We start from the raw sequence: 18,723 nt of genomic DNA, 5'->3' as shown, positions 1-18,723 counted from the left end.
GCACAAAAGTTGAGTGCGCACAAAGGTCCAGCCTTACTAATCCCGGTCGGTTCCTCACGTGAGGCCTCTGGTTTTACAGAGAGATAAGAACCTGTTTGGTTCCTGTTAGCCTGAGTCACCCTTTTGGAAGCTGGGCCTGGCGAGCCCTGCCTGGGTGTGTAGAAGGCAGGCAGTGGCTCTTCCTCTTCCTCTCCTCAGGTAAACCGGAAGGAAGGAGCAACTTCATCCCGGGAGGTGCTGGTGGCACAGGTACTGCCCGGTGCTTCTCCTTTCTGTGCAGCAGCTCAGTCTGGAGCCAGAGTGTAGAAGGCCTCAGAAGACCTCGTAAGCTACCAGGCCCTCCCCATGGCATCAGGTAAGCGCCTTCCACTCCTATTTTTCCATCTGAAAAATGGGGAGGAAACTATCTGGTGTTTACTGGTGTTTACTGAGGGCAGGCTTCCGGAGAAATGTCAAGGGCATGTAGCTCCAGGCCCATGTTGGAGACCTGGCCAAGGTGGAGGCTACAGCGGGCCACACACATACTCTGAGGTAAGCCCAATGCCTGTCCCGCCAGCGGGCGCCAGAGGAAGCACGTCTGCTGTGAGAAAAATCATGGAGCTGTTAGACTCTATTGGTCCTTTTCCACTGTTGACAGAGACATAGAAATTGGAGAAATATTTCTGTCAAATGAGGGCGAGAACAGTGTGAACTCAATGAGAAATACTAAAAGAAGTGGGCACTAGCTTACAAGAGCTGAAGGATAATACCAAAGGGTGGGGACTGGGAATTAGTGGGGACTGACTGGTTCCAGCAGCTGGTTGTCTCATGAGAATGCGGGCCCAGGTGGCCAGAACTTCTCATTTCTCAGGAGCAGTCAGATATTCTAATTTCCTTGTGTAGTAGTTTGATTAAATAAAACAGTAACGTGAGCAATGGAAATACGCAGCCTACGGGCTACTGCTTTGCAGTCTGTTTAAGATCTGTGTAGGGCAGAAAAAAGATCTTAAAACTGGGGTTCTGGAGGCCTAGTTCCTGTGTTTGGCCTCAAACGGCCTCTATTACTCCTTTCTGGGTCTCACTCTTCTCAGGTCAAGAGGAGGCAGGCAAACTCCCAGGGTTTCACGGGTACAGTAATAGCCAATCCTTCCGTGGGCTTACTGTGAGCCAGGTGCTCTGCCGAGCTGTTTAGGTGGCCTGTCTCTTCTAATGCTCACAACAACCATATGGGGAAGCACTATTATTGTTCAGTTTCAGAAGGGGGAACTTGGACACAGAAAGGTTAAGTAATTTGCCCAAGGCCAGACAGCCACTACAAGGGGAGGAGCCGGGCTCCACTGCAGACGGTCTGTCTCTTAAATCACTGTGTTGTGTTCTAGGGGTGCAGAGACTGAATGAGGTCATGGAGGGAGAAGTGCTTTAGAAACCACAAGCAGTTTTTCCAAGGGCAGCAAGGCCTCCCCTTTGGAGGAGGTGAGGCAGTCTCCAGTGGCTTGTATGAAAATGTTAGCCCGTGGTCTTGGGTATCTTTTGAACGTGTAAAGGGGGTGCCACTCCCAGAACTAGATAATGATATAATGTGAGGAAACCACTATACTTAAAAACGGTTCATTCCAAAATATTTTATTATTTTTTAAGTTTATTAATTTTGAGAGAAAGAGAGAGAGCATGCACGCAAGTGGGGGAAGGGTAGAGAGGGGAACAGAAGATCTGAAGTGGGCTCTGTGCTGACATCCAGAGATCCTGATGTGGGGCTCGAACTCATGAACCATGAGATTAAAATGTGAGCCTAAACCAAGAGCTGGATGCTTAACCAACTGAGCCACCCAGGTGACCCTATTATTTTTTAAAATGTTTATTTATTTATTTTGAGAGAGAGAGAGAGAGAGCAGAGGAGGGGCAGAGAGAGAGGGGGAGAGAGAGAATCCCAAACAGGCTTCCCGCTGTCAGCGCAGAGCCGGACGTGGGGCTCAATCTCATGAATCCTGAGATCATGACCTGAGCCTAAATCAAGAGTAGGATGTTCAACCGACTGAGCCACCCAGGCACCCCCAAAATATTTTAAAGTGGCACGTGGTAGGTGCTGAGTAAGTTCAAGTTCGGGAGATGAGTGTGTGTGAGCCCAGTGAAGACACCATGTTTTCTGGAAGGCCAGGGACGTGGGTGGTGCCATCCTTGCTGAGCAGAGAGCAGGGCTCTGAGGAGAGAGATCATGGAGAGATTCGTAGTTTGCCTAAAGAGCTGGGAACTCGAGGGCAGAGGAGCCAGGGTGAAGGTGGGTATGTGCTTGGGACACGTCTCTTACCTCACTGGACCTCTGCTTCCTCTCTCACACCCCTGACCATACCGCTAATGTGTGTGAAGAAGGCAGGGCAGGAGGATGAGGAGGTGAAGGTGAAAATGGTGATAGTGAAAGGGTAAATCCTTTGCACAACTTACATTTGAAAACAATCTTAGGCCACTTGACGTGGACATATCTTGATTTACATAGTTGGAGGAAACAAAATGTGAATGGCTAAATTAAAAATTAACTGGATCAGAAGGGGAGTGATTGATCAATACCGTATCCGCTATGGTCTCTTTTCCTAAGTGGAAGACTCACTAAGTTTTTTGGTTCTTGTGTGCTTCATCTACGTATCTACGTACCTAATAAAATGGACCACATCTTTGGGGCGCCTGGGTGGCTCAGTTGGTTGAGCGTCTGACTTCAGCTCAGGTCATGATCTCATGGTTCGTGGGTTCCAGCCTTGCATTGGGTTCTGTGCTGACAACTTGCTCAGAGCCTGGAGCCTGCTTGGGATTCTGTGTCTGCTTCTCTCTCTGCCCCTCCCCCACTCATGGTCTGTGTCTCTCTGTCTCTCAAAAATGAATAAATGTTAAAAAAAATTTTTTTTAATGGACTACATCTCTGGTATGCAAGACACAATGATTAGCAGTTAACTGTGCCTGCAATTTGCAATCCCAGCCACCCGCCGATATAAGCACCTCTTAAGGACTCATATTATAGGGTGACCAATCATCTCAGTTTTCCAGGGACTGAGGGACTTCCCAGGATGCCAGACTTTTAGTACTAACACTTGGAAAGTCCTAGAAAAACCAGGACAGTTGGCCAGTCTAGTTCAAAACCAGATAAAGAGCTTTTTCTCTTTAACTTCTGTAAGGCCTTAGAATCATCCTTTCCTTACTACCAAAAAACAAACTCCTAAAATGTCCAAGCAATTGTGGAATAAATTGTTGCTCTATAAGATGTGAGTTCAAACCAAAAGGAACACCATAGGAACAAATACAATCCTTGGCTTCTGTTACCTGTGCGATGAGGCAGAGAGGAAAGAGGTCAGCTGCCTTTCTGGCAGGACTGATGGTAAGAAAGAATACAAGAACTGGGTTCAAATGCTGCCTCCACCGCCATCTGGGGCAAGTGATTTAATCTTCCTGTACCTTGATTTTTTTTATGCTACAAAGTGAGTATATATATATATACCCATCTTGAAAGTGGGTCTACATTTATCCACCTTGCACAGTTGTTATGAGGACTAAGTGAGATCCATATGAAAGAATAGAACACGCAGCCTGAAGCAAGCGTGTAAGAAACACAGCTGTGCCCTCCCCCATTCCCTGGTTCCTGTCCCTCCCTGTCTGCCAGTGGAGAAGCTAGCTGCCTTATAAAGCTAGTCACCATAGCCAAGAAGGCAAGAGCAAACATGTCCCTCTAGACGCACAAGATAACTAGATAAATAATGGTTTCAGTGCAGATTCATATCAAACCCAGAAATTGTTGAAGCAAAAAACATCTTGGAAGACTTTGAAACTTACAAAAGATTCTCAGTAAGTTTACCATTTAGACTTAGGAGGAGAGCAAGCTTCTTGTGAAGCAATGATTGATAACAGTTGACGTTATATATAATCTCCTGACCACCCTTACATGGCCCAGGAGGGCATACGGGTCACCCTGATGGCTGCAGTTTGGTGGGCAGAGATGCCCAGGACAGAATCTGTCTCCAAAGCTGGCTTGCTGCTGTAGGGAGCTTCTAATAAGCTTCTGGATGTTGTTAAAATTGACTTGGTTACCTGGCAGGGCTGGGTAGGTGGAAACTGACAAAGGGAAGGCATGAGATATACTTGTTCCTCCTCCTGTTTGTACGAATATATTTACCCATCTCTTGGAAAGAGTAACCAGAGACTTTGTACCGTTACCTTAGTAAAAATTTCCAAAGTTTGGACAACAGCACTGCGTCTATTGTGTGCTGTGTGCTGTGACACTCACGTACTCAAGAGCTGGCTGAACATGAGACTGAGACATTACAACTTAAGGTGCACACCTGTCCACCCAAAGGCTTAAATTTTTACAAGTGGTGCTCGCATGACATAAATGCAGCGCCAGCAGGCATAGCTGAAAACGTTTGCACCAAGATTCACTGAAGTTTCCTGATAAACTGGATTTGTCAGGAGGGATCATTTTCTGCGAGGGGGACATGACCAGTGCGATAGGCCCCCCGGGCTGAGATGGGGAGGGACTAGAGTTAAGAAATGGGATGCTTTTGGCCATCCATTTCTGTATCAGTTAGGAAGGACGTTGGGTTTAAGGTTGGTGTTGAGCAGAATAGCTACCAAGACTTCCGGTGTTTTGGCGAAACCTCAGATGTGAGGTCTTCTGGCCAAGTGTCTGCGATTTCATACTGTTGGAGCATTCCCTGTATCCCTGGGGGTTGCAGCTTTCTATAAGTTTGCTGTGGCCGAACCAAGAAAGAAGACATATGCAGATTTCTACGGAAATTATGATTCCACGAAAGATTTTGAGGAGATGAAGAAGGCTGGTATCTTTCAGAGTGCAAAGTGATTTTGGAATGTAAAGAATTTCCTTGGGTTGAGTTCCATGAAAGTTTGTCGCTGATCTGTGTTCCTGAAGTATGAAACATGAATATTGGGTTATGGAATAGTTTCTCTTGATAAATAAACTAACAGATACTGTGGGGGGGAAAAAAAAGAAAAAAAAAAAAGACAGAAATGGGATGCCTTTGGGTGCTTGGGTGGCTCAGTCGGTTAAGCATCTGACTTTGGTCCAGGTCATGATCTCACGGTTCGTGAGTTCGAGCCTTGCATCGGGCAAGCCCTGCTTTTCTCTCTCTCTCTTTCTCTCTCTCTCTGCCCCTTGCTTACTTGCACATTCTCTCTAAAAAAAAAACAAAAAAAAAAAAACAAAAAAAAACAAAAACAAAAAACAAGAAGAAGAAGGAGAAGAAAAAGAAAAGAAATAGGACGCTTTCTCTCAAGAAAGATAGGCGAGCTGCCAAATCGGCCTCCCCTGCAGGATGCTGGCATCAGCGAGACGTGCTTGTGTGTGTCTCTTGTCAGCTTTGCATTCAGCACTGTCATGCTAGTGGCTCGAGATCATCCACGGTGGGAGTATTTACACCAGAGAAACAGGCAAATGCTACTAATGAGAACCCTTTTGGTGAGCCAGCTGTCAACACTTACCAGCACATCACCCCTCTGCCTTCATGCTCAGTGACCCCAAACCTCACACCGACTCTAATCCATCTGTCCACTGGCCCCACGATTATCTTAATAAGACAAATCTGACTGTCTCACTCTCTGATTCCATTTTCTCTAAGATAAATTCCCTGCCCCTTGGTGTTACATTAAAGGCCCTTCATCCTCTGATTCCTGCCCAACTTTTCAGTCACTTCTGCCCCTACCCCCCCCAAATGCTGTTCCAACTCCACCATCCTGAGTAATAAGACTTAAAATATAGACATCAGTGTCCACGCCTGGCCTAGGATCAACCTTCCTGCTGTGATAACTGGCAAAGCTAGCAAAATGTATTTCTAGATAATCAGAAGGTGTCAAAGAATGACCAAGGCTTTGAAGAACTACAAAAGCCCAGACAGGTGGAGGTCAGCACTGGGCCCCTTTGCCCTGGGAAGCATTGGCTGGTTTTAGAAGCCCCAGCTGAGTTTTGGACAGACTTACAGGGCCGGGGGTGTGGGGGCAGGGAGAGGATAAAATGTGTACTTTAGCTCTCACTGAGGAGGAGGGGCCTCAATAAACCCCCCAGGTCTGGGCTGGGACCCGAGAGGATTGGGAGTGAACAGAAATGGAACAGTCTGCATGGTTATTAAAGCTCTGCTCCGATCGTGTCAAGCCTCTTGGGGTTAAGGTCATGTGGGGCTTCAGTGCCTACAGCCTCACTGCCCAGAAGAAGCAAAAGTGAATCATCTCTAGATATATACACCTCTAGATGACTTGTCCGGAGGCTCAAATGATCTCTGCAGTTTTTGATATGCTACAGTGCCCAGCAGTCAGTAAAAAGTAGTCAGGCATATGTAAGACAACCTGTGCACCAGAGAAAAAAACGGACGGCAGAAGGAGACACAGCAGGGATTCAAATAATGACGTTACCAGGTGCAGCCTTTACAAGAACCATGAATACTATGTTCAAGGATTTAAAAGACAAGATGGAAACTTTTGGCAGAGAAGTAGAAACTATACAAAAAAAAAGGAAGCAAATGGAAATCTTAGAACTGAAAGATGTAATTAACTGAAATTGAGAAATAGTTAGCATTTATTGAGCACTTCCTATGTGGATGGAGCTCTAGAAGCATCAACAGGGGCCCGTAGAGCCTGTGTGGTATCGCTCCAAGGACACAGACAGAGCCTGGTTTTCCTATTTCCCTTGGAGTGGGCCTTGGTCATTTCTGCAGTGACCAGTGTCTAGCAGGGCAGGGCTCGGCATGCCGAGGAAGGCACTAGATACAGTTGTGCTGCCTGGAGCTCCCAGGGTCCGCTATGTTGTGTGGTCGTTAAACCGAATTCAGGAACTGGAGCGAGCGGTTGAGGAGCCAGAACTGAGAACAAGTTTAGTCAGAGATTTCCTGTGGGCAGAGATCATCGGGACACCAACTATTTTGATAAGACGGAACAAAGAGAGGAATTGTGGCCAGAAGCGTGAGGGGAGGGAAAGAGCCTCTCACGGCCCCCACTCCTTTCCTCCCCCAGCCCAGAGGGATGAGGGCCTCCCCCTCGGGAGTCCAACTGGGCGTGCAGGGCAGGGCTGACTGGCTCAGGGGCCTTGTGACTGACCTTTCTCACTTTACGTGGGGCCACAAAGCAGACGCAGTAGCTTTCTATTGTTTGTGTATTTCCTACGTGCCAGGGTCAGGGTTAAATACACCATGTACACCATCTCAATCCTCACAGAACCCCGTGACAAGGCTTCAATTATTAGGCCTGTCTAATGGATAATGAAACCGAGGCCAAGAGACCTGGGCCTGGGTGGCCCAGCTCATAAGTGATGGGAGGACGCAGCCCCAGGTCGGCCTGACTTGTCGGCCCGGCCCTAGGAACTCCTTCCTCTATTCTCAGAAAGGCCTGCCAGGACACTTCTTGGGCACAGTGGGAAAAGGGCACAGACCTGGCAAAGGTGGAGAACTCAGGGCTCTGTTCTCCAGGAGAAACCTGTCTCTTTGAATTTGGGCTAGGGACAGAGGAACATTTACCCAGCGGCCCCAGGGGGGGTGGGACCTTGGCTTGGAGTGCTGTCTGAGGGCAGGCTCCGGGCCGCTCGGCCTCCCCTGGGCAAGTCACTTCTCTTCAGTCTTCAGGGATGTTTTTCAAGGGATGTGGATGTAACATTGAGGCAAGTAGGAGAGGGTTTATCACAGTTTAGCTGCCTTTCATCTCAGACAGGTGCTGACCAAGTTTAGGCACCTGATGATTTCTAAGCGTTCCAGAAATCGTATCCCGCAATTCAGCAAATGCTGCAAGAGGCAAATAATCAAGCAGGTTCTTACACATCACCTCCTTCAGCCAGCCCTCCCCCAAACAAACAAAACTCCCCTTTGGCCCTCAAGGGTAGATACTGTTTCTCGCATGTGTTTCAAAGGTGAATGTCTCCCTCAAGGTCACTCACCTTGTGAGAACAGAGGGGACACGTACACGCCACTTTGCTCCTCAAAGGAATCACTCAGGGAGATGATACAATTTTTGCAGAAATGTTCCACTTGCTCTGAAAGATTTGAGAAGCCTGCCTTTTTAAAAAAATTTTTTTAATTGAGGTATAATTGACATATAACATTGTATTAATCGCAGGTGTACAACATAGTGATTTACCCAGCAGCTGTTTTATATACATAGTCATAAAAATATCTTTTATATCTTATCTTTTATACCTTTTGTGATCTACTCTCTTAGCAACTTTCAAATACGCAGTGTAGCCTTCCTCCTTGAAGGATTTTACTCTCATTTGGACACAGATGCTGATTTGTTGAACAAATTTTTGGCTGAGCTCATCGAGATCAGCCGCTGTGAACAGGATGACCACTGGCTAGGAGTCTGGAGACCCGGATTCCTGGGCATATTGTTGCCATTAACGTGCTGTGTGGCCTTGGGCGGGTCCCTTTCCCTCTCTGAGTCTTAGTGTTCTTCAAAACAATGGTAGGGTAGGATAGGAGGGCTGCCGAGCTCCCATCCAGTTCTCCAATGCTTCAGCCTACGTTTCTGCATTAGCGTTGTGTGCTCTGATCATGCAGAAGCCCTGTCCGTATTTTCCTCATCCGTAAATGGGAGTACGCATACCTTTTTCCTAACTTCTAGAATGTAGTAAGGAAAGAAGTTAATGCGTATTAGGGCTCACTGCAGGCTAGAACTTTCCTCTCCTTCTTCCCTTCCTTTCCCTTCCTCCTTCCCTTCCTTTCCCTTCCTTCTTTCCTTCCTTCCTTCCTTCCTTCCTTCCTTCCTCCTTCTCTCCCTCCCTCCCTCCTCCTTTTCACCCATGAGGAAGACGTGATCAATCCCATTCTGGGCATGAGGAGACGGAGACAGAGGCCCAAATAAGTGAAGTGACTTGTTCCAGGTCACGCGGGTAGCAAATGGCAAATGGCAGAGGTGAAATTTGGATCCATTTTTCTCCAGGTGCTGAATTGGCCCCATTTTCCCAAGACGATTACTTTAAAGACGCGGATAGCAGGAATAGAGCTGGCTTCAAAGCACCTCTCAGGAAGTTTGCACTACAGCAGGAGGTCCGCAAACCAAGCCAACCCTGGCCACCACCCGTTTTTGTAAATAAAGTTGTATCGGAACACAATCAGCCCGCTCATTTACAGATCGCCTCTTCTACTGTTTAAGCTACGGTAGCTGAATTGAGTAATCATGACGGAGACAGACCCTAAAATATTTACTATCTGGTCCTTTACAGAATGTTTGCTAGTCCCTGGTCCAGAGTCCAGCAAGGGCACGCATCCTTCAAAGAATACAAAGTGACATGAGACCGTCCTGGGTGCTGAGGAACCCCACCACTTAGCTTTAGGAGAGGAGGACTTTTCTACGTAAATCTATTTTTACAAAGTCAACAAACAGTCTCAGGATACCTGTCAGGAAGATGAGGGAGCGTTCAGTTTTCATTGTGCTCTTCTTCCCAGGAACTTGGTGAGGGGGAAATAGAAAGCTCAATTTTGGGGAAATTACACAGGGGGAAAGGGGAGGGAGTCAGTTACAACACCCCGTTGCGACACTCAGCACGGTTGAAAGTGACAACAACAAGGGTTTCTCATTTTGGAAATGTGAGGGCATTTCCGTTTCTCAGAGTGGGACAGGGCGGCAACAGCCTGCTTTGGGTGAGTGACTATTTTCTTTATAAGCAGCTACTCCGGGCCTGAAATGGCAGTGTCCCATTGCCTCGCCGTGGCCACAGAATGGAAATCTGCAGATGCCCCCCCAGTTACCTGATCTCTTTCCTCCTTTTCTTGTTCTATTCAGAGACAGCCTGCCATCCCTTGGGGAAGAGACCTTGCAGGATGCAAGCCTTCAGGTAAGGCCGCCCCTGCAGAGGTGGGGTGGACGGACAGGAAAATGGAGCCATCGCAGCCGTCGGGGGACGTTGGCCTCCACAGCACCTGAAAACTGGGTTTGGACTGGAAAGGGATGCCCGTTATTCAGGAAAGGGGAGCCACATGCGTGGTCTTCAGGGCTTGCATTTCAGAGTAACTTGGCCAGGGACTTATTTCCCGGAGACTGGCGACTCGGTGGGTGACAGACAGGTGCCAAGGAACCATGCTGAGGCTCTTTGCTGGGCAAAGAAGCACACAGGGTGGCTGTGGGCAGAGCATGGCCCAGAGTCCCAGACTGCCGGCTAGCACTGCGGCTCCGTGTTGACATGGTGGAGGATCCTGCTCCTCTGGGGCCTCAGTTTCCCCATCTGTGACATGGGGTTAATGATAACCCCCTGCCTGCCTTACTGAGTTGTTGTGAACGTCAAGTAGGGCCTGAAAACTACTGTGATTTTTAAAAATTGAGCCAGGAGTTTTGTGAGATGTCACCAACACTGTGGGAACATTGGCAGGCTCTGATGCTGTCCACGTGCGCCCTCTGTCCTGTGACATCCTAGGACTGAGCCTTGTCAGGGTGACTTCACCCTCAGACTGAGTTTCTGTGCTTGAGGCTGAAGTTCGGGGTTCTGTGCATGCCTGTGTAAGTGTGTGCATGCATGTGCGTGTGCATCCGGGGCAAGTCCTTCCCCTTTCCAGACATGGAAACTGCTTCACGAGATTTGCCTCTGCCTCCACCTACTGGCTGGGAGCTCCAGGAGATGCCCCTAGAGGTCTCTAGGAGAAGACTCATCCAGGAACTAAGAAAAATCTCGAAAGGTCAAATCCTCACATGTGCAAAGACCTTTACAGTTTGTCCCACTATCCCTCACTGAGCTCATGAGCTCCCCAAGGTCACCTGATGAGATGGGTGGTTTTAGCTACACTTCACGTGTGAGGAGATGAGGTACAGGTCCAAGGTCACATGGGGGGCAGCAGGGAATGGAGTCTCTGTTAGTCCCGCTGTCAGCCCTTGACCAAGAAGAAAAGACTGGAAGTCCCTGGGTGAGCTGGAAAGGAAGCTTGTTCCCAGGGAGTGCTGCCCCTGCCAGACCCAGAGCAGCCACTGGCTGATGGGAACAGACCCTCACGGTCTAAGGCTCAGAGTGAGTTAGCTACAAGCTGCTGTGTCTCTTGAAACTGCTGTGATGGCCACTAGTCTCAGACAACTCTTTAGATTTACACTGAAATTAATAAAAATTAAATTGAATTTAAAATTCAGATCCTCAGTCCCACCACATTTCAAGAGCTCAATAGCCATATGTGGCTGGTGGCTGCCATATTGGACAGGGTAGATCTAGAACATTTCTGCACCCAGAAACTTTTATTGGATGGTGCTACTCTAGAGCATGTTTTGCTGAAGTAGAAAGTGTCTGCTCGGGGAATCAGAGGATGAATAACAAGCGAAGAGAGGGATAGAATGTGGGTGCGCACTGGGGCACCTGGGTGGCTCAGTCGGTTAAGTGTCCAACTTCAGATCAGGTCATGATCTCATGACTCATGAGGTTGAGCCCCACATTGGGCTCTGTGCTGACAGCTCAGAGCCTGGAACATGCTTTGGATTCTGTCTCTGTCTCTTTCTCTTTCTGCCCTTCCCCCACTCATGCTCTGTCTCTCTCTTAAAAATAAATAAACATTAAAAAAAAAAAAAAAGAATGTGATGTGGGTACACTGCTTTCCAGCTGTGGGAGTTGGGTCTGCTCCTTAATCAGTGTTGACCTCAATCTCTCCTCCACGCCATGGGTGTACAGAAATCCCACACCCCTGGCAGAAAGTTGAATGTGGATCCAGTGAGCTCTGGAGCACACAGGAAGGGGTGGAGCACAGGGTTGGGCACACAGAGGTTGTTTCCCATAGCCGGGTCCTTTTGCATTTCAGAATCTGGGATGTTAACCAGAAGACCTTCTACCTAAGGAATAACCAACTGGTTGCCGGATACCTGCAAGGACCAAGTACTAAATTAGAAGGTGAGTGGTTGCCAGGAAAGTGGCTGCCGCGTGGGAACCGGGTCACTTTGCCCTGGAGTCCTTATCCTGTTCCCCCAAAACCTTAGTTTCAAAGCCCTAATCCCCATTGGGTCTTTGTGGCTGAGTGGGAAGCTGGGGGAAGCCTGGCCACTAGAGGGCATACTTGAGGGCAGCCTCAAGAGGGTGGGAGCCTTAAAGCTTAGGTCTGGAGCCCCCACCAACCGGCACAGGGTTCCCAGGCCACAGCTGGCAGGGATAGGGCACAGAAGGTAAGATGGGCCCTTTCCCTCTGTGACTATTAAGACTTCCATGTTGCTCTGTTGTCCAGACCCTAACTACCATCCAAAATGAATACACCATATCTAAGGCTGGGTTATGTCCCTTATTCACAGACATCACACTCAGCCATGTTCTGGTCTGTGCGCTAAACGAGCTGCATGAACATGGGCAAGCTTTGCCCCCTCCCCCACCTCAGTTTTTCCCTTTAGTAAAATGAGACCACTGTGAGGCATGATGGGAGATTCTTTCAGCACTAGCCTTCCGGGATGCTTTCACATCCCTATCGGCTGACTTGATACTATAGAACGGTACCATCTGATCTCCATCTTTCCACCCTGCCCCATCCCCTTGTTTTTGGCCCCCTGCCTCCTTCTGAAAGAGTGTGAGACATACCTTTCCTGTCCATCTGTTAATTCTCCTAACGAACACACTGAAGGGCAGAAAGGCTGAGATTTTCACTGCTATGTGAGGGCTCAGAGACCACAGAGGGTAAGAGGCAGGTTCAAAGTCACTCAGGTCCCTGTAGACCAAGCCCTGGAGCCCATTATGTGCTATTTTCTGTCCTCATGGGCAGCAGACTTGGTGACCTGGAGCACCCGTATCCTGGGAAGAAGGAAGGATAGAAACCATGTGGAGCGGAATCTAGGCCACTTGGTCCTTGAGGAGTAACTGGATAGGGAGTTTGGTTTGATCTGCTATTTGAATGCGGACCAGGAAGATGGCGCCTCAGTGTCCTTCTGATCTTAGGGTTTTAGTTGGTCAGGGGGAGACAGAAAACTCTCCTGGGAGAGTCCAGGCTGCCTCCCATTCTCTCTACAACCTGACCCTCCCCTGTGCTCTTCCCCAGAAAAGTTAAACGTGGTGCCCATTGAGTCTCATGCCATGTTCCTGGGGATCCATGGGGGGAAGCTCTGCCTGGCCTGTGTCAAGTCTGGTGATGAGACTAGGCTCCAGCTGGAGGTAAGGACCTGTCTCAGATAACAAGCACCCCAAACCTGGTGGCTGGAACCACCGTAATGTGCTCTTTCTCGGGACTCTGTGGGCCAATTAGGGGGACTCAGCTGGGTAGTTCTGACCCACTCAGTGCAGCTCGCGCCCCTCCTGCAGCTGCACCCGGGAGAGAGCCCTGCTGGCGCTGGGGCGTCTAAGATGGTTTCTCACCCTTCAGGCCCTTGTTTCGGGTGCTCTCTCAGAGCTCTGTTGTCGGCTTGGGTTTCCTTACAGCATGGTGGCTGGCTTCCTAAGAGGGATTTTTCCAAAATGACAAGCCTCACTGTGCAAAAGCTTATCAAACCCCTGCTTGCACCATACCATTAATGTCCCATTGGCTGAAGCCCATTGTGTGGCTAAGTCTAGTCTCAGTAAGGGAGGGGGCGAAGAAGGATTGTTCATCTGGGATCTCATTCTCTGTGGGTCACTCTCTTGCCTGAGGGGCCCCAACCCACTTAGGCTTGCCACCTTCCAGTGAAGCCAAGCTTCAGGACCCTTCTCTTCTAATCCTTATCTACTCAAACCCATGAGTTGGCATCCTATTCAGGGCCCTGTATTCCTTGATCCCTGGAATATTAATGGGCTGCCAGCCTTGGGAAAAGATGGCTTTGTCTTAGGTGCTTGTTGGACAAGATCTTAACCCAACGTGAGTAGCTGTGAGCATGGCACTGTCACTTGCCCCCACCAGTGGATAGGGGCACCTATCCTTCTCCACCATGCCCTCTTTCCAGAGGCATAGACCTTGACAGAGCACCAGCCTCCACAGCCTTGGTCTCTACTGATGGTACCATGTGCTTCCCAAACTTATTGGCCCATGGCTAGAGTGACCAGATTTTTCAAAGTCAAGGTGTGACAGTGGGACAGACTCTGCTGTCCTAGGAGATGTAGGACACGTGACTTCCTGCAGTGGTCCCAGGTCAGCGTTTCTCCAGCACGTGCTCTGGGCCAGCCAGAGGCCATGTCATGGTGGGGAGAAGGGGGCAGCACAGGACCTCCATGCCTCCCCGTTCTCACTGCTCATGTCTTGGCTTCCAGGCAGTTAACATCACTGACCTGAGCAAGAACAAGGAGCAAGATAAGCGCTTCACGTTCATCCGCTCAGACAGCGGCCCCACCACCAGCTTCGAGTCTGCTGCCTGCCCAGGCTGGTTCCTCTGCACAGCCCTGGAGGCCGACCGGCCCGTCAGCCTCACCAACACGCCCGAGGAGGCCATGTTGGTCACCAAGTTCTACTTCCAGATGGAACGTTAGTGTGTCTGTACCTCACTTCCCCCACTCCCAACATCGATGACTCCAGAGACACGTCTCCACCCTGCCCGACGTCTCCTGGCTGTTGTGGGGCTCTGAGGACCAGCCTTGGTGGGGTGGACCCTCAGAAGGATATGCAAGAGCCCTGCAAACAGGACTCCAGCAGCAGCCTCCTCAGCTAACCAACCTCCATGCTGCCTCCACAGCGGTCTTTCTAAAGTGCAGCTTGAGCCACAGCACTGCTCCAAGCCTTTCAGTGCTGCCTGTGGCTTCCGGACAAAAGCCAGGCGCCTTGGCCAGCCTGGCCCTCTGCTCTCCTCTCGCCGACTCCTCACCCTCCTGCCTTGCCCCAGTGTCCATGTCCCGGATCCCTCCTGTCACTCGCTGGCCTGCCCAACCTTGTTTTGCAAGCTGTCTCGTGGGGAAAGCTTTTAGAGTCTGTGGCAAGACGGAAGATAAGGATTTCATCTTTTTTTTTTCCAAAGCCAATTGCATCCAATTTGAAGGAGAGTCCTTTATTTGGAGACTGTCCTTTCTGGAAAGGAGCAGGGGAGGGTGAAAGCAACTCTCCTTTTTCATTTACCTGTCTTATTTTTGTAACAACTCAACCTAAAAAAAATGAAAAGTCAGCGTATTTTGTTGGTCCCTGCAATTTTTCTTTCTGTAACATTCCTGAAGTCTGGACTCCACTGACCAGGCCCCAGTAGCATCTCTACTCCAGACCTTTTACAGCTGCGGGCAGTGCTTTCCTCCCCCATCCGACCCATCAAAAGCTCCCAACCCCCAGGGCACAGCACAGGAGCAGCCCCCCTGGTGTTCTTTCCACGTCTCCTGGGAGGGAGGAATTGCTCTTGGACCATTTTAGCACTTCTGACATTCTGAGACTTGTTTGAAAGATGGTTGAGCCTCTGTCTGTCTCCTGCACCAGACTGAGCTCCTGAGAGCAGGGAGCATGGCTTGTGTGTTTCAGATCCCCGCGGGGGCCGAACACATGACCTGGCCCTTAGCAGGTGCTCAGTGAATGTGTGTTGTATATGTTAAGTGGAAAGTTTTCTACTCCCTGTGACTTATGCTCTGTTTTACAATAAAATTTTGAAAATTCATCTACTTTGCTGGCTGTGTCTGTGGCCTTGCCAGGCTTGGGGCATGGAGAGCTTAGGAAATGGGGAGTCCTTGGACCTCTGTCACTCTGGGGACTAGACCTGGATGACTCTCTTCTAAGAGACCTTTCCTCCTTGGGCCTCACTCTTTCTGGATACAGGAGCGCAAATCTCCTGGCCAGGAAGCGGTGTGGTACCACTGTCCCCAATAGCCCCCAATAGAAAACAATGCAAACGCCCGTCACAGAAGAACGAAGACACAAATCACGTATGCTCATGCGACGCAATGCTCGACAGCAAAGAAAGTGGATGAATTGCAGCCGGCTGCCCTTAACAAAACAGATGCATCTTACCAGCATGATGTGAGCACAAGAATCACAAAAGAATGCACAGAGCATGATTCCACTTACATAAAGCTAAAATGGGCAATGAGCAGTTGTGTGGAGGGATGTGTAGACGGGTGGTGCAAATATACAAAGAAGCAGGGACAGACTGTGTCTGAAAGCAGATTTGGTGGGTGACTCCTGGGAGACAGAAGGGCAGGCAGGGGCACCCAGCAGCTTTTAGGACCCAGATGACAGTCTATTTCTTGGTATAGATATGTTTTCTGTGTGTATGTGACATTTCACAGTTCTGAAGTCTGAAAAATAAAAAGCCTTGCCCCTCTGGGGTGTGAGAAAAGGGGGCACTGGGAAATGAGGAGATCAACAGGTGGAATATTGAATTTGGCCCCATGTGGTGGGCATGCAAGACCATCATTAAACACAGCTCGGCTACCAGGCGGGTGGGTGGGCAGTGCTGTCCCTAATCCTGCCCGGGTTCTGCTGACTTCTGGACTTGGTCTCGGGAGTCTTGAGGGGAGCCCAGCTGGGCCATGAGCCCGCTGTGTGACTTTGGCCAGGTCTCCTCCCTCCTTGGGGCCTTCTGCTCACTTGTTCCCAGAGTCAGTTGACCTGGATCGAGGGTTTGCAAACAGCGCCCCCTGCACTCCTCTCCAAGGCTCGAAAAACAGAATCCACAAAGCAAGACCACAAGGCCAGGCTCCACTCCTGGAACCCAGCTCTGGCCCAGCCCTCCGCTCTCTGCTTCACAAACCGGACTTCACGCGCAGCCTTGCTGGAAGGGGAGATTTCGTTGCTAAAAAACAAACGGAATCAAACAGGTTAACAGGCAACCGTCTAGATCTCGGCTCTGGCTCTGGTAAGTAGCAGGCGAGGCAGCGGGGGGGGGGGGGGGGGGAGGAGGGGGGTGTCAGGCCCTGATCTCTGGTATTTCCTGGCTCTCCTGTCGGCAACAGGTGCTCATGCGCAGGTTTGTTAGTGTCTTGAAGCCTCAGTTTCCTCATCTCTAAATGCAGGTAACTGCTAATGCGCAGGGCTGGCTTCTCGCATTCAGTCTTTGCACTATTACCATGGTGGTGTGCTTACCATTATTAGTTCCGCCAAGAGTCAATGCTCAAGGGAATCTTCTTTAAAGCCTCGTTGCTCTAAGTGTGGTATACAGATCGGCAGCAGCAGCATTTGGGAGTTAGAATGCAGAGTCACAGGCCTCGTGCCAGACTTACTGACGTAAGATCTTCTTCTTCAGCAGGTCTCCACGTAAGTCAATGCAGGTTAAAGTTTAAGAAGTTCTGCTTCAGGGCGCCTGGGTGGCTCAGTCAGTTAAGCGTCCGACTCTTGATTTCGGCTCAGGTCATAGTCTCACGGTTCATGAGATCAAGCCTCGAGTTGGGCTCTGTGCTGACAGCGGAAGAGGCTGCTTTGGAGTCTCTCTCTCCCTCTCTCTCTGCCCCTCCTTCCCACATACTCTCTCAAAATAAATAAACTTAAAAAAAAATCAGCCTCAAAGCACAGCAGTTATGCGGTATATAAACTCAGGCATATCTGTTAAACTGACTCTCATAATTATAAACCCAACCCATGCCCTCAACATCTCTCCCACTCGCTCACTGACGACACCAAAAACTCCCCTCTTAAGATCTCCTTACTCCGGCTTCAAGTGTTCTTTAAGGGAGGAAAAGCCTTAAGCCATTTCCATCCTGCTAGAACATCCACCCATGCAGGGATATTCATCTGTTTTGTTCGATGATGTATCCTAAGTACCTAGATCAACACTTGGAACGTAGTGGGTGCCCAGTAAATAGTGGATGAATAAACGAGTTGGCCATTGATATATCCATTGGAATTAATGTATTACATGGCTCCGAAAATTTGGGAAGACAGGGAACTTAGGCCAGGGAAGTTTTGAAAGAGACCTAGAGAAAGGGAAAAGACCAGGGTGTTGGGGGTTCCAGGGATTTGGGAGCTCATCACGGAGAAAGAAATGACCACAAGGTGGCAGCACACACGGGCTTTTACTGAGCCACTCTATGACGGGTATGCTTCCAGTAGTAAGTTGCTACTTAGGAAGAGAGGCAGGCATGGGGACTTGGGGGAGAGGGGACGCATGTGTCTGGGTGATGTCACTCGGCAGCACAGCGGGGAACTTCTGGGTCAGAGAGCTCCAAAGCACATCAGCAGCTTGGGGTCTTTACGGCCTGGGGCTTATCCATGGTTAGCAGATGTTGGGAACGGTTTTGTGGGATATGCAAAGCAGGCAGGCTCTCACTGGCTAAAAACGTGCTTATTTGGGTGATGTTTAAAACACTTAGTTGTGGAAACATTTGAGTTAGGCCTCAGGTGGGCTTTTAAGCTAATAGGTCTCAGCTACTGTGAAGAAATCAACTACCTGGGGCCAGTGAGCAGAGGCCACCGTTGGCTCATTTACGTGACACAGGGTCTGGGACGTGGCTCAGGAAAGGCCGGCCTGGGCAGCCTGTTAAGTGACAGTTTTGTGCAAGTAGGAGGCAGTCCCGGTGGCTGGGAGGTGGGGGGTTCGGGGGGGTGGGGGTGGGGGGGAGTACAGAGCACAGGGAGGAAAGATGAACAAGCATCTGAGAGGAAGGGGACCTTTTCACGTTGAGGCCTGACTGCCCTGTAGGGCCACAGCAGAGCAGAACAGCTAATTCGAAAATTCGAAACTGAATATACAGGGCTCCAGTCTTTAAGGCCTTCAGAGTCTAGCCAGAATCTCCCTACTAACCAGCTGAGTGACCTTGGCCACGCGCCATCTCCTCTCTGGGCCTCAGTGTTCTCACTTATAAGTGGAGGGGATTAGACTAGGTCTGTGGTTCTCATTAGGCTCACCTGTGGAGCCTTACCAAAAAAATGATGGCAATGCCCAACCCCACCTCCAGCGACTGGTTTGGGGGTGGTCGGGGCACACCCAGATCAAGACCCCCTGGACCAGAAGGCTCCTGGG

At 49.6% G+C, this 18,723-nt stretch overlaps 1 protein-coding gene, 1 long non-coding RNA gene and 1 pseudogene across 4 annotated transcripts; 2 read left to right on the top strand and 1 right to left on the bottom strand.

Moving 5' to 3' along the window:
• Positions 1-289: 289 nt before the first annotated feature.
• Positions 290-15,426, top strand: LOC124503394 (interleukin-1 receptor antagonist protein). 3 transcript variants are annotated; one of them, XM_047068424.1, is made up of 5 exons: positions 290-355; positions 9,733-9,784; positions 11,718-11,806; positions 12,933-13,045; positions 14,111-15,426. In XM_047068424.1, the coding sequence occupies exons 1-5, from the start codon at positions 346-348 to the stop codon at positions 14,324-14,326; spliced, it is 480 nt and encodes a 159-aa protein (XP_046924380.1). In that variant the 5' UTR covers positions 290-345; the 3' UTR covers positions 14,327-15,426. The 3 variants fall into 3 exon arrangements, with proteins under 3 accessions (XP_046924380.1, XP_046924381.1, XP_046924379.1); XM_047068425.1 differs by lacking the exon at positions 290-355 and adding an exon at positions 9,547-9,590; XM_047068423.1 differs by lacking the exon at positions 290-355 and having other exon boundaries at positions 9,617-9,784.
• On the top strand, positions 4,412-5,014 carry LOC124503207 (cytochrome c oxidase subunit 6C-like; annotated as a pseudogene).
• Positions 5,198-9,406, bottom strand: LOC124503395 (uncharacterized). Its single transcript, XR_006960161.1, has 3 exons — positions 9,345-9,406; positions 7,889-7,984; positions 5,198-7,736 (listed from the first exon to the last, which is right to left on the bottom strand). It is a non-coding gene; the product is annotated as an uncharacterized LOC124503395 (long non-coding RNA).
• Positions 15,427-18,723: the final 3,297 nt, after the last annotated feature.

Source organism: Lynx rufus, unplaced genomic scaffold (genome assembly GCF_022079265.1).
Source record: "Lynx rufus isolate CCGP_SWC_20201006 ecotype Redwood Valley unplaced genomic scaffold, mLynRuf1.p SCAF_8, whole genome shotgun sequence".
In the NCBI taxonomy this organism is placed as follows: domain Eukaryota; kingdom Metazoa; phylum Chordata; class Mammalia; order Carnivora; family Felidae; genus Lynx; species Lynx rufus.
Note: the sequence above shows the minus strand (reverse complement) of the source record. Positions and strands in the feature narration are given on the sequence as shown.

Coding starts and splice junctions, on each gene's coding strand:
- LOC124503394 (XM_047068423.1), top strand. CDS start 9,669: ATGGAAATCTGCAGATGCCCCCCCAGTTACCTGATCTCTTTCCTCCTT. Junction 9,785..11,717: donor TGCAGGATGCAAGCCTTCAG/GTAAGGCCGCCC, acceptor TTTGCATTTCAG/AATCTGGGATGTTAACCAGA. Junction 11,807..12,932: donor ACCAAGTACTAAATTAGAAG/GTGAGTGGTTGC, acceptor GCTCTTCCCCAG/AAAAGTTAAACGTGGTGCCC.